Below are 13,385 nucleotides of genomic sequence, written 5' to 3'. Positions count from 1 at the left end.
AATAGGTACACACACACCTACATACACATATATAATCTTAGCAATGGAACCAAAATCTAAACATGAAATTCATTTATGTTTTATATATCCATTTATATTTTATATATCCTTTATAGACATTTACTAATACTAATTTTATATACAATACTTTAATGATTTTTGAATGAAACCAAGTCTGTAATCATCAGAAAGCCACCCATCTAGCCAATCCTAGCTTTTGGAGGATTTCAAATGATCAATCTGTATTGATATTATCCAGTCAGATATACATTTTTTTAAAAAAAATGGAGGAAACTCAGCAAAATAATTGAAAATGCATCCCCCAGGTACAAATGATGCAAATCCAAGGTGCTTTGTTTTGAACCATGTGGGAACCTTATTATGTATTGACAGCCTTATTTTTGGAGGAACCCCCATATCTTTCATCTTGAATTCCGAAATAAAGGTATTTCAAATTACCCATGCAATAAAAGATTTCCCCCTGTCCCCAAAGCTTTCTCGAAAACCAGAAAGATTCCAGATTAAAGTATTGTAACTGAAATCCAATTAATTCAACAATACTTTTTAAGAGGAGAGTATATCAAAGGATGTGCGATTAGAAAATAGCGTGGTATGACCATTTATCCTGTCTTTCTCTTTACTTTTCATCATACCCATTGCAGCATGTTATAAAAATCAGTCTATGACAATTTTCCATCCCTGGCTTCAAGTATTCCCATTCATGGATTGCACCTGCTGTGTTTGGTTTGCTTGATCGCTTGAAATTTGGATGGGAACAAGTTGCAGCTGCAATGGACTGGATTTGAACCAAGATCTTGCATTGGCGGTGAGTGCCTGGAGCTGGGTAGAGAATGGGTGCTCTCATTCCTTTTTGAAACAGTGATGTTCCAATGACCGAAACACAAGAGAAATGGTCACGTAATAGACGAGGTTCAAAGCTTGTGTACTGCACTGGAGGTCATGGGCCAGAGCTTCAGGGATTAGTTTATTTGCTAGCCTGTAAATGAAAATCTAGAATCCTTGGGTGTTCCTATGGTGAGAAGCCTGAAGGCAAAGAAAGTAATGAGGGGTGAAGACATGGGCAATCAGGGCATTTTGAAATGAATTCATTCATAGGTGTAGAAATTGTGCTATTTTGGTCCCATTAGACAGAATGTAAGGGGCACAGGGGTGTTGGAGGAAAATTGTGAGAGTGTCTTGGACCGCGAGAAGATCCAACCAGTCCATACTCCAGGAAATAATACCCGACTGCTCACTGGAGGGAAGGATATGATAGGCAAAGATGAAGTACAGTAGAATCTCACTTATCCAACATTCGCTTATCCAACGTTCTGGATTATCCAACGCATTTTTGTAGTCAATGTTTTCAATACATCATGATATTTTGGTGCTAAATTCGTAAATGCAGTAGTTACTACATAGCTTTACTGAATATTGAACTACTTTTTCTGTCAAATTCGTTGTTTAACATGTTTTGGTGCTTAATTTGTAAAATCATGGCCTAATTTGATGTTTAATAGGCTTTTCCTTAATCCCTCCTTATTATCCAACATATTTGCTTATCCAATATTCTGTTGGCCCGTTTATGTTGGATAAGTGAGACTCTACTGTACTATGTCCACATAATGAGAAGACAGGAAAGCTTGGAAAAGAGAATGATGCTGGGGAAAATTGAAGGAAAAAGGAAGAGGGGCCGACCAAGGGCAAGACAGACGGATGGTATCTTTGAAGTGACTGGCTTGACCTTGAAGGAGCTGGGGAATGGCAATGGCTAACAGGGAGCTCTGGCATCGGCTAGTCCATAAGGGCACGAAGAGTCGGAAGAGACTAAACGAATAAACAACAAGGGGGGCAGTGGGTTAAACAGCTAAGCTGCAGAACTTGCTGACCGGATGGTTGGCGGTTTGAATCTGCAGGACGGGGTGAGCTCCCGTTTTTAGACCCAGCTTCTGCCAACCTAGCAGTTAAAAACATGCCAATGTGAGTAGATCAACAGGCACCGCTTTGGCGGGAAGGTAACGGCACTCTATGCAGTCATGCCGGCCAAATGACCTAGGAGGTGTCTACAGACAACGCCAGCTCTTCGGCATAGAAATGAAGATGACCACCAACCCACAGAGTCAGACTCAACTAAACTTAATGTCAAGGGGAAACTTTTACCTTTACTTAGATAGAATGTACAAACAGATTAAGGTTTCAATTGGAAAGAGAGTGGATAGGCACATTGGGAGTCATTTCATAATTTAGAACTTTCCAAAATTATAATGATGCTATTATGCCTATGCAGTGTATTACAAAAAACCAGCCTTGCTATCACTCTTTTGGAAGAACAGCCTTTTCATTCTGTCTGATGATGAAGAGTCTTGTGTCATCAAACTGTCTTTTGTCACCAAACAGCTTGCAAACAGCAGTGTTTCATAAGGGAAACACTGATGACTAGCTGTCTCCAGCCTTTTGATCTCATTTCCTTTTCAAAACTAGAGTATAACCCTGGATTTTAACCTCTATACAGCTCTTGAACAATCATATGGCACTAATGCCTCCAAGTGGATCTCTCTTGATATTTCAATTCTTTAAAGCAACAACAATAAAATGTGTCCAAAGACGAAGAGAATAGGAGGACATAACTGCTACCCATTAATTACCAGTCCTTTAGTAGCTTACCTCTTGGGAAGGTACCTGGATGTGAACAGGGTGCCCTGGAGTGCCTAAAGGTGCCAGGATCAGGAGGAGAAAGAAAGAATATCCTAGGAGCTGGTCCATGACTGGCATGAAAGTTTTGCCTCGTCTTTGCAGAAGGCTCTGTGGATGAGAACGCCTCCCTGGCATCTCTTTCATTCGTACTTTTAAACCTTTGGGTTTTTTCCCCTCTTTTTTTAAAGGACCTATAAATGTAGCATTCATCCTGATACAAGCCTTGATTGTCCATGCATCCAAGACTGGAGGGTGGCCAGTTTCACTCGTTACTCCATAAGATGAAATGAAAACAAAATATTCTGAAGAGCCTGTGTCCTGTTTTCCACACTTGATGAGGGCTCTAGAAAAAATAATAATAAACAGTTCCACAAATATATGCCACGCAAATAGAGAACAGGGTCCAGATAGTCAAGGGGACAGCAGAAGGTCACTGAAAAAGGACCAGCATGACTTCCCTGTTGTACCTGCCACAATGCCTTTTGGCAAAGGTATGTCAAAGACAATTTTTCTGCCACAGAACAGAAAACATTCAATGTGTCTGTGTGCGTTGGGAAGGGAGAGATTTCCTGAGTGAAGGAACTTTAATCCACATACCCAATTCTTTTTGGTCCAGGGCTAGTTTTCCCATTCTGCAAGAAGCAAACCTCCCTGCAAAAATATTTCTATTTCGACTGCTCAAGCTGGGAGATAAACAAGTATGTGGACCTGCAGATCTCCGTTTTATGAGGGGACTGACAGAAGAGAACACAGGTCTTCTTGGTTCTTTTTTTACTTTTACATAAATTAATTGAATTCTGCCCTCATATCTCAACACTCTTTTAGCATTCACATGCACGAGGCCAGGTCACCTGCACTCTTGTTTTATTAACATATATAGGAACTGGATCTACTGTTGGGCGGAGCAAGACAACTGTAGAAAATGTTATATGGAAAGAAAGAGGTAGCAAATATTTAATAGAACTGTCATTTCCTACCAACGAAGGAGGGGCACTTGTGGAATTTTTCTACCTCAGATTCTAAACTTAGTTGCATACTATGTATATATTTATTTAGGAGTGGAAAGACCATACTATTGAATGCTTTGCCTCTGGTAGCAAAATCCTTGTGCCAGGCTGGTACACACAGACAGATATGCACACAGCCCTCCTGGAATACCTCGTTGGTTGTGCACATGTTGCATTCACAGTAATGTCTATCATGGGAAGTAACCATACCTACACATATCTCAATGAATGTTATTTGCCTAAACAGCGGCCTAAAATTAAATCTGATGTAGCATCAACTACATCTGTCAGTAGGGAACATGCCACAATGAAATGTTTTGCAATACATTTTTGTGCAGATCTTTGGATTTATAAAGGCCTACACTCCATTCCTCCCAATACTTCAGCATCACAGGGCGGTAAAGATAATGAAAGTTATTAATGAGGAGGTGAACAGATGCTAGGAGAGGTCCAGCAGTTTGCTTTGCCTTCTCCTACTGGAAAGAGCAAGACTCTGCCATTCCAGTCCTCTCTCTCCTGATGAGTTAATTGGTGCCAAGTACTTTGAATTTTTTTTTTCATGTTAGGAGCAACCGGAGCAACCAGAAGTACTTTGAATAATTTGTAGCAATTGAATTAAACCAAGGACAGATGGGAAATTTGGGATATTTTAAAAGCAGTTCAAAAAGTGGGATGACAAAGGATGAATCTGGAGTGCCCCTGCTAAATCAGGGCTATTGAAGAGTATAATTGATCTGCTTCTCAGAAATAGGTTATACCCCCTCTACTACATTCCAATCATGAGACCCATCCCACCAGGTTTCAGTGATGCCAATTACATCATATGTGCTTTGTTGTATTAAGAGTTCAAGTTCATCTTGTTTATTTCCCATTCTTTGTGCATTAGTGTAGAGCAGGGGTTCTCAAACTGTGCTCCATGGAGCCCTTAGGGCTCTGCGAGTGATAATGAGGGGCTCCGCGGTGCCATGCTGATTCCTGTCTTCTCCTCTTTCCTCCTCCTCCTGAGAAACACAGGAAAATTAAAGAGCTGTCAAAACAGCTGTAGCAATATCTTCCTTTCTCTTCCACCTCCCTCACTGCCCAGTCTCATTTTCTCTCTGCCCAGACCCCCTCCCCAGCCTTTCGTGCTTCCAAAATCCTATTTCCTTCCCACTGCTTAGGGGGTGCTTTGATTGTGCTTTTCCTGCATGGCAGAAGGGGGTTGAACCGGATGGTGCCTGGGGTTTCTGCTACTATTATTATTATTATTATTATTATTATTATTATTATTATTATTATTATTATTATTATGGCTTTTGCTTCCTTTCACTCAACATAAGGGCAATTCACCTTTTATTGCATCTCAATAAAATCTGTTTTGTCCCTGCCATTTGGGCCCTTCACATCCACTACCCCTTCCTGCATGTCTCCTTTTAGCTCTTCAATGACATGACCAAAAAGACTACAAGCCCCTTTGGGCATGGCAGATCAGTTCACCATAGGGATGTCATAACTCGGAAATGATGTAGGCATATAGCCACAATGAAGTCACACAACTTTCCAGCTGAGAGTCCTAAATACCTCCCACCACAAATCCCAGGATCCCATAGGCTGTTGCTAAGGCACTCACAGTGGAATCAGGGAGTTATAATTGTGCAGAGTGAAAGGGCTTCTTCTGGGGCTTGAACCTGATTTCAGCCCCATGTCTTAGAGGGGCTGCCACTGAGCCTGTTGGAATAGAATGCTTTGGTATTGCGTGTTGCGCGTGATGGCACAGAATGTGTCCTGCGAGTGTTCCTGGGCTGTTGCAACATCATTAACTTTGTCCATATCTGCTCAATGCTAGCAGAGTTCATAACTGGTAGGCTTTGGTGGAAATTCTAATTATGTGTGGGTGCTTTCAGATTGCCTATTATGGTGACCCCATGAATTTCATTTCTTAGTCAAGGAATCTCTACAAGTGGTTTTACAACTTTCCTCCTTTTTAATATGGTCTACAGCACCTAGAATTTGTTGGTAGTGTCCCACCCAACTACAAACCAAGGAAGACCCTGCTTAGCTTCTAAGAACAGATGATCTTTGGTGTCTTTTGGGCAGGGGTTGAATACCCTGTCGAATTAGTGCAGGCGCCCCAAGACTGACCATCTAGTGTAAAACTCATTTTCATTGAAGGCCACATCAGCCTTACGGTTGCCTTCAAAGGCCTGTTGCATCCATGGACAGAGAATTCGTGGATACAGAGAGTCAACAGTCATCCCCCCTCCCTCCCTCCCTCTCTCTCTCTCTCTCTCTCTCTCTATCTATCTATCTATCTACAGTAGAATCTCACTTATCCAAGCTAAATGGGCCGGCAGAACCTTGGATAAGCGAATATCTTGGATAATAAGAAGGGATTAAGGAAAAGCCTATTAAACACCAAATTAGGTTACGATTTTACAAATTAAGCACCAAAACATCATGTTATGCAACAAATTTGACAGAAAAAGTAGTTCAAAACGCAGTAATGTTATGTTGTAATTACTGTATTTACGAATTTAGCACCAAAATATCACAATATATTGAAAACATTGACTACAAAAATGCTTTGGATAATCCAGAACCTTGGATAAGTGACTCTAGTGTGTGTGTGTGTGTGTGTGTGTGTGTGTGTGTGTGTGTGTGTGTGTGTGTGTATATATATATATATATATATATATATTTGCATAGTACTCTGTGCTCTTTAGTTTGTACCCAGTTAGGGTCCCACCTGTTGTTGAAATACAACTCCCAACAGTTTTGATAATCCACCATGCGGACTGAGGATAATGGGAATTGCAATCCAACAGTTTTGTGATTGAGGTTGGGAAAGTATGAAGGTTATTTTAAAGTCAGACATCATATCCTCAATACTTTATTTAAATCCAAACCCCACTATCCTAACTAAACAGAAGGAACTGCAGCTTTTCAGATATTACTGTATCACAATTCCCGTCAGCTCTAGTCATGATGTCTTAATGATGAGTTTGCTAGATGTTCCCCAGTGTCTAGATTCAGACTATCTCTGGATCTAGGCTAGTTTAAGCATAGGAGGGTTTTCTTACTGCCATTTGGACCTACTATTTAAATTCTCCTTCTCAGCAATTATGAGAAAACCATACCAGTGCAGTGGGATGTGGCTGCTGTGACCCAAAAAAAGAAAAGCAGTGTTTTTTTCTCACATCAAGCTCTGCCAATAGTGGCCAATATGCCATGCTAACTCGGTAAAATAAGAAGTGTTCTGTGCTCCAGTCCAGCAATTAGCACCTCTAGGAACTGGAATGGAAATAAGTTGGAATACATCCAATTCCCAGTGGACACAGTGTTGGTTTCTTCCTCCTGAGTCCAGGAGCAAACGCTAAGCATTTGCCAACCTCATTTTTAGAAAGCACTTGGACTCTTTCGCCTGTAGTTTGCCCATGTTGTTGCTTTTGGAAATGACATTTTGAAAATTATTCTGATTATGATGCCGATAATAATTTTCCTTCTAGCCATGTAGATCAAAGAGTTGGTTGTTTCACCCACAGAGAGGGAGTCAGTTTTTGCTCAGTCCTTAATGTCAGAAGAAGTCTTTTCATAGCAGATGCACACATACAAAAGTCTGGTAGTTGATTTCTGACAACATGTCCTTAAAATATTATTGTATTATACTGGTTTTTCAATGCATGTGATGTTATTGTGTCATGTTTTGGGATATCCATGATTTTGATCCTATCCAAGAATCTACGAATCAGTGAAGAAACAGTGTTGTTTTTTATCTATGGCAAGCAGATCTATGGAGATTTCATTCGAGTGTCTTGATAATTTTAGAAGAATGCTCCCAGATAGTAATACAGTAGAGTCTCACTTATCCAACATTCACTTATCCAACATTCTGGATTATCCAACGCAGTCTGCCTCCTGCCCAAATCTACAGCTGTGTCTCTAGGCAGCAAGGACTGAATGTTTTATGGATTTAATTTCTGACAATGTTGTTACTGTAAATTCATTTTAATCAATTCTATCTTTATTTGGAGTCAATTTGTTAGTAGTCAATGATTTTGTAGTCAATGTTTTGAATACATTGCGATGTTTTGGAGCTAAATTCATAAATACAGTAATTACTAAATAATGTTACCATGTAATAAACTGGTTTTTCTGTCGATTTGTTCTAAAACATGGTGCATAATTTGTAAAAGCATAACATAATTTGACGTTTAATAGGCTTTTCCTTAATCACTCCTTATTATCCAACATTTTCGCTTATCCAATGTTCTGCCAGCCCGTTTATGTTGGATAAGTGAGACTCTACTGTAATATCAACATCATCATCGTAATCATTTATATCCTGCTTTCGGATATCCTGAGGATTCGGATGTCAAGATATTGAAGAGAACCGGCTCAAGGAAGAGCAACAGATATTTTACAAGTTTGAGCTAGATTAATATAGTCATTATGTTAAGTAAACTAGAACACGGTTACTTTTTAAAGTAATTAGTTACAATTCCAATGCCATTCCAATCTCAGGCCTCATCTACACTGCCATTTAAAATCCAGATTATCTGCTTTGAACTGGATTATATGGCAGTGTAGATTCATCTGAATTATCTGCTTTGATAATCTGCTTGACTATCAAGCAAAAAGTGGGTGCTAGAAATAACATTGTATGAAAGCTGACTGGCACAACCTGGGGATCACAACCAGACACAGTGAAGACATCTGCCCTTGCGCTTTGCTACTCTGCTGCGGAATATGCATGCCCAGTGTGAAATACATCTCACCACGTTAAAACCATGGATGAGACATGCCGCATCATCACAGGATGTCTTCACCCCACACCACCGGAGAAATTATACTGTTTAGGTGGCATTACACCACCTGACATCTGCCAGGAAGTAGCAGCCAGCAATTAAAGGACAAAGGCATTGACATCTCCAGACCATCCCCTGTTTGGGTATCAGCCAGCACGTCAATGTTTTAAATCAAGAAATTGTTTTCTAAGATCTACAGAGATACTTGGAGGAACACCTCAGCAAGCATGAGTCCAAAAGTGGCAGGTTAAAACCCAGAACCTCAATCAGTGGCTGACACTGGATGAGAGACTTCCTCCTTGGCACACAGAAGACTGGGCGACTTGAAAGTCTATGCTCTGGCACCAAAAGATGCAGAACCAACCTTAAGAAATGGGGCTACAAAGTGGAGTCCACGACATGCGAGTGTGGAGAAGAGCAAACCACAGACAACCTGTTACAATGCAGTCTGAGCCCTGCCACATGCACTATGGAGGACCTTCTTACAGCAACACTAGAGGCACTCCAAGTGGCCAGCTACTGGTCAAAGGACATTTAGTATAATGCCAAGTTGTTGTTTTTTAAAAACTTTGTTTGTGTTTTCAAATACATTACAACTTGTACCCTTAGTTCGCTTATGACACAATAAATAAATAAATCTGGTTTACCGTATATGGCAGTGTAGATCCAGCCTTAGTTTAGTCATTTCAGCTTCTAGGAAGAATTCAGGCTTGATTTGCTCTTGGATCCATTTATTGGCCCTTATTAGTAGTCCACAATATGCATAAAAGTCTTCTCCAGCATCATGTTTCAAATGAATTGATTCGCTTCTCTTTGGCCCCTTCCACATAGCTGTATAAAATTCACATTGAACTGGATTATATGGCGGTGTGGACTCAGATAACCCAGTTCTATGCAGATACTGTAGATTATCTGCCTTGATATTCTGGGTTATATCGTTATCAGAACATAAAAGTATTTTGCCACATGAGACAAAAAAGAAACAAACCCTCAGGTACTTCTCTCCCTGCCCTGACAGCAAAGTACAGCTTCAGATTGTAATGACGACCAATTTGATGCCCTTTCCATGATGCTGAGAAAATTTTGTGTGGGGCGGAATATTTTGCCCATGGTGGGATTTGTGCCAGTCAATTTCTATCTAATACAGCAACATATGCCAGTGAGTTTCCTTGGCCATATCTGGGTTACTGTTAAATGATCTGTTCTTTTGCACATTTAAGGGTGTTATAATATGAAGTCACAAATCTACATTTCAACCTCCATGAGTTAGTGCTTTCCATCTCCATGGCATTTGTAGGCATTGGCATTGCCCCTAGTAATTGGAAAGGCATCTGTATTTTTGTATTTATGGCCATGCATGTTTTCCCTCTCCTCCCAAGCTGAGCACATACATAGGATATGACAACTGTTTTTGCTGGTGTGCCAGAAGTGTATTTCTGCTCTTGGTTTACATTGAATATAGGATTGCTCTGCTTGTGGAGATGTTTTCTTAGCCAAAGGATAAAAGGTCAGCATTCTGTAATAAAAGTATTTCTCCTCTGTGCTTTGAAGCAAAGTTTCCAAACAAAGTAAAAAAGCCACAAGAAAGAAGCTTGAAAGAAGTCTCTTCAAGACTTTTTCCAATAAATTAGTCAGAGCTAGGGAAAACATTACAACACTGTCTTGTCTTCCTCGGGTGTTTATGGAGGCATCCCATTTTGGTACATAACATAATGGATTGGTGCCAAGGCTAAAAAGAACTGTTTCCAAGTCCAAGATGTTTCTTGCCCCTATGTCAATGGAAGTCAGCTTGAAACTGTTTATAGCATTTTTTTTCCAAATGTGGGGATACTAACATTATTTCCTCCTTGAAATGAAAACAAAACAAAAGTTGGGTTGCTATGAGTTTTCCAGGCTGTATGGCCATGTTCCCGAAGCATTATTTCCTGATGTTTCGCCCTCATCTGTGGCAGGCATCCTCAGAGGGTGTGAGATCTGTTGGAAACTAGGCAGGTAGGGTTTATATATCTGTGGAAGGCCCAGGGTGGGGCGAAAGAACTCTTGTCTGTTGGAGGCAAGTATGAATGCTGCAATTGGCTAGCTTGATTAGCATTGGATAGCCTTGTAGCTTCAAAGCCTGGCTGTTTCCTACCCAGGGGAACACTTTGTTGGGAGGTGTTAGCTGGCTCTGATTGTTTCCTGTCTGGAATTCCCCTATCTTCTGAGTGTTGCTCTTTATTTACTGTCCTGATTCTAGAGTTATTTAAAATACTGGTAGCCAGATTTTGTTCATTTGCAGACATGAAACAATATAATGTAAGAACTAGATCTAAAATATTAGTCTTGTTAGCATATTATCCAGCAGATACATAGATTTGTGAGTTCAGTCCCCAAATGAGCTTGGAAGGCAGAAATCCTTAATTATTTTTTAAAAGACTGGAAAGTTTTAACCTCTTTTGTTGGGGGTTTATTGAAACTTTATCTTTTGATAAATAATAGAATCATAGTTTGGTCCAGATCCATCAGTGTTTGGGTTCAGTTCTCTCTAGATGTACGTGAACTACTACTACTACTACTACTACTACTACTCTCCCAAAACAAGGTGAATTTTCCCCAAAGATCTCCAGTATTTTTTGCTGGTCATGGGGGCTCTGTGTTCCAGGTTTGATCCAATTTCATTTTTGGAGGAGTTCAGAGTGCTTATTGATTGCACATGAACTATAAATCCCAGTACCTCCAAAATGTCCAGGCCAATTCCCCTCAAAACCCATCAGCATTCAAATTTGGGCATATCGGGTATGCATGCCAAATTTGGTCCAGATTCATCATTGTTTTGGTTCATAGTGTGCTCTGGATGTAAGTGAACTACAACTCCTACAAATCCCTCCAAAGACCTCCAGTATTTTTTGTTGATCATGGGGGCTCTGTGTGCCAAATTAGTTCCAGATCTATCTTTGGTAGAGTTCAGAGTGTTCTTAGATAGCAGCAGGTGAACTATAACTCCTATAAATAACAGTGAATTCTCCCCCAAATTCTCTAGCTGTATGTTCAGTTGCTGATCAATTCCTCAGTTTGCTATGTGCCATAGAAAAGAATAGGAAAGGGTTATGGGAAAAGCAGTGGGCGGGGTCATGCAAATTCCACACCAACGGAGAGAGCCAGAAACACTGGGATGTCTGTGGTGGAGGAAAAACAGAAAATCTAGCATAAAATTGTCCCCGTAGGAAAGCCTTCACTTGGGTGGTGGGCATTATAGTGTTTGTGGAGGACATTGGCAGACTCTTGGACATGTTCACGGCGCTTGCTAGCAATGTCATTGTAGGAAGGGCCTTTGGTGTCTTCTGAGTAGTGGGAGCTATAGCTATTTGTGGAGGCAAGAGCTTGTCTGTGTAAGCGGACACCCCAACCACACACACACATACATATTTTCACTTTTATTATGTTTCTAAATTATAGCCTCTGGTAGGGAGAATGGAAGGCATTTTTGTATACCATAGTAGTTTCCCCTTTAGGCTGTTCTTATATATGTAGTAACACACACACACACACACACATACATATATTTATGTATTATAATTTTTTTAAAGGAAGTTATTCACAAAGCAATCTCTGTGCTGATTTGAAAGAAACTCCACTCAAAAGAGGCATCTGCACTAACTAATTATGTAATTTTGTCAGAGAATAAGCCTTTTGAAAATGGGAAAAATATTTCCTATTCTATTTATTATGGGTGCAAAGGTGGCAATTGGTGTTCAAATGGGAATGAAAGGAAATAATAAAGCAATACCAGAGCTGAGAGGCCGTGAGTGACCCTTTCAACATTGATTTCCTAAGCTGCTGTTCTGCTACCTATCAACTATTTTGGTTTCCACACTTCAAACAGTGACTCCTTTTTTCAGTCATTAATGTCTGATTTTTCTGCCAAAGGCCATATCCTTCTCAGCTCTGAACCTGTCCGTATTGGTCCTGGAAAGAGAGAAGCAATGGGCAGCCGGTTCACTTCTAACTCATAATGCATAGCCTGGGCTATGTAAGCCGCTGCGAGTCCCCACTGGGGAGATGGGGCGGGGTATAAAAATAAAATTATTATTATTATTATTATTATTATTATTATTATTATTATTATTATTATTATTATTTAGCTGAAAGCCATCTCAGTCCTCTTGGTCGATCCACTGGTTAATAAGTGTGGGCTCGGGCTGTGGCGCAGGCTGGAGAGCAGCTGCAATGAATCACTGCAATGAATCACTCTGACCAGGAGGTCATGATTTCGAGGCCCGCTCGGAGCCTATGTTTGTTTGTCTTTGTTCTATGTTAAAAGGCATTGAATGTTTGCCTATATGTGTAATGTGATCCGCCCTGAGTCCCCTTCGGGGTGAGAAGGGCAGAATATAAATGCTGTAAATAAATAAATAAATAAATAAATTATTAAATTTTATTTTGTTTTTTAAAAAGACATAATGCCTACTCACTAGTTTAAGATACACAGGAGTCCCATGATTGCGCAGCATTGCCAAGAAACAGCAGCCATCACTCACCAAGGACTTTACTTCTCTCCGGGGATGCCAAAAGACCTACTTAAATGGGAGGTTTCCACTTCAGCATCTCTTGTTGAAACCTTTTATAAAGAGCCTGTGGAGACAAATTATTCATTGGAAAATGTCTCATATAAAAAAAGAAGAATTTCACAGGAGTTCAACCCTTTCAGTGCCTGTGAGGGTTCTTTCTTTCCATGTTGCATTTGCAAGGAAATGCAGACCAAAGGCCCATTATTATACTCATTCAGTGGCCAAAAAAAAATGTGATAAGCATCATATCACACTCTTGAATGTGTCCCCAGCATATTGTTTTTGGTACTAAAGACAAGAGATACTAATTTACTTTTAAAGCTAACCAAGTTGATGGTCATCACCACATCTTC

General features: G+C 40.2%; 2 protein-coding genes across 6 annotated transcripts in view; one reads left to right on the top strand and one right to left on the bottom strand.

The window, feature by feature from the left end:
- The window catches only part of LOC100567306 (non-structural maintenance of chromosomes element 3 homolog), a 38,808-nt gene that overhangs the window by 7,481 nt on the left and 17,942 nt on the right, over positions 1 to 13,385 (top strand). Inside the window, exon 1 of one of the 2 annotated variants that reach the window (XM_062971187.1) lies at positions 803 to 826. The exons of the other annotated variant lie outside the window; for it this stretch is intronic. The gene's annotated coding sequence lies outside the window, so the exon portion shown is untranslated. Of the gene's footprint in view, positions 1 to 802; positions 827 to 13,385 lie in introns of those variants that run through there. 2 annotated transcript variants of the gene reach the window in all.
- The window catches only part of itih6 (inter-alpha-trypsin inhibitor heavy chain family member 6), a 50,893-nt gene that overhangs the window by 33,640 nt on the left and 3,868 nt on the right, over positions 1 to 13,385 (bottom strand). The window contains exons 2-4 of one of the 4 annotated variants that reach the window (XM_062971181.1): positions 12,937 to 13,096; positions 9,133 to 9,316; positions 2,665 to 4,702 (exon numbers count right to left, since the gene is read on the bottom strand). In XM_062971181.1, coding sequence (XP_062827251.1) covers positions 2,665 to 2,904 — 240 coding nt within the window. In that variant the 5' untranslated portion in view covers positions 2,905 to 4,702; positions 9,133 to 9,316; positions 12,937 to 13,096. The remainder of the gene's footprint in view (positions 1 to 2,664; positions 4,703 to 9,132; positions 9,317 to 12,936; positions 13,097 to 13,385) is intronic. The other 3 variants (XM_062971180.1, XM_062971183.1, XM_062971182.1) reach the window with 3 other exon arrangements.

This window comes from Anolis carolinensis, chromosome 2 (assembly GCF_035594765.1).
Source record: "Anolis carolinensis isolate JA03-04 chromosome 2, rAnoCar3.1.pri, whole genome shotgun sequence".
Taxonomy (NCBI): domain Eukaryota; kingdom Metazoa; phylum Chordata; class Lepidosauria; order Squamata; family Dactyloidae; genus Anolis; species Anolis carolinensis.
Note: the sequence above shows the minus strand (reverse complement) of the source record. Positions and strands in the feature narration are given on the sequence as shown.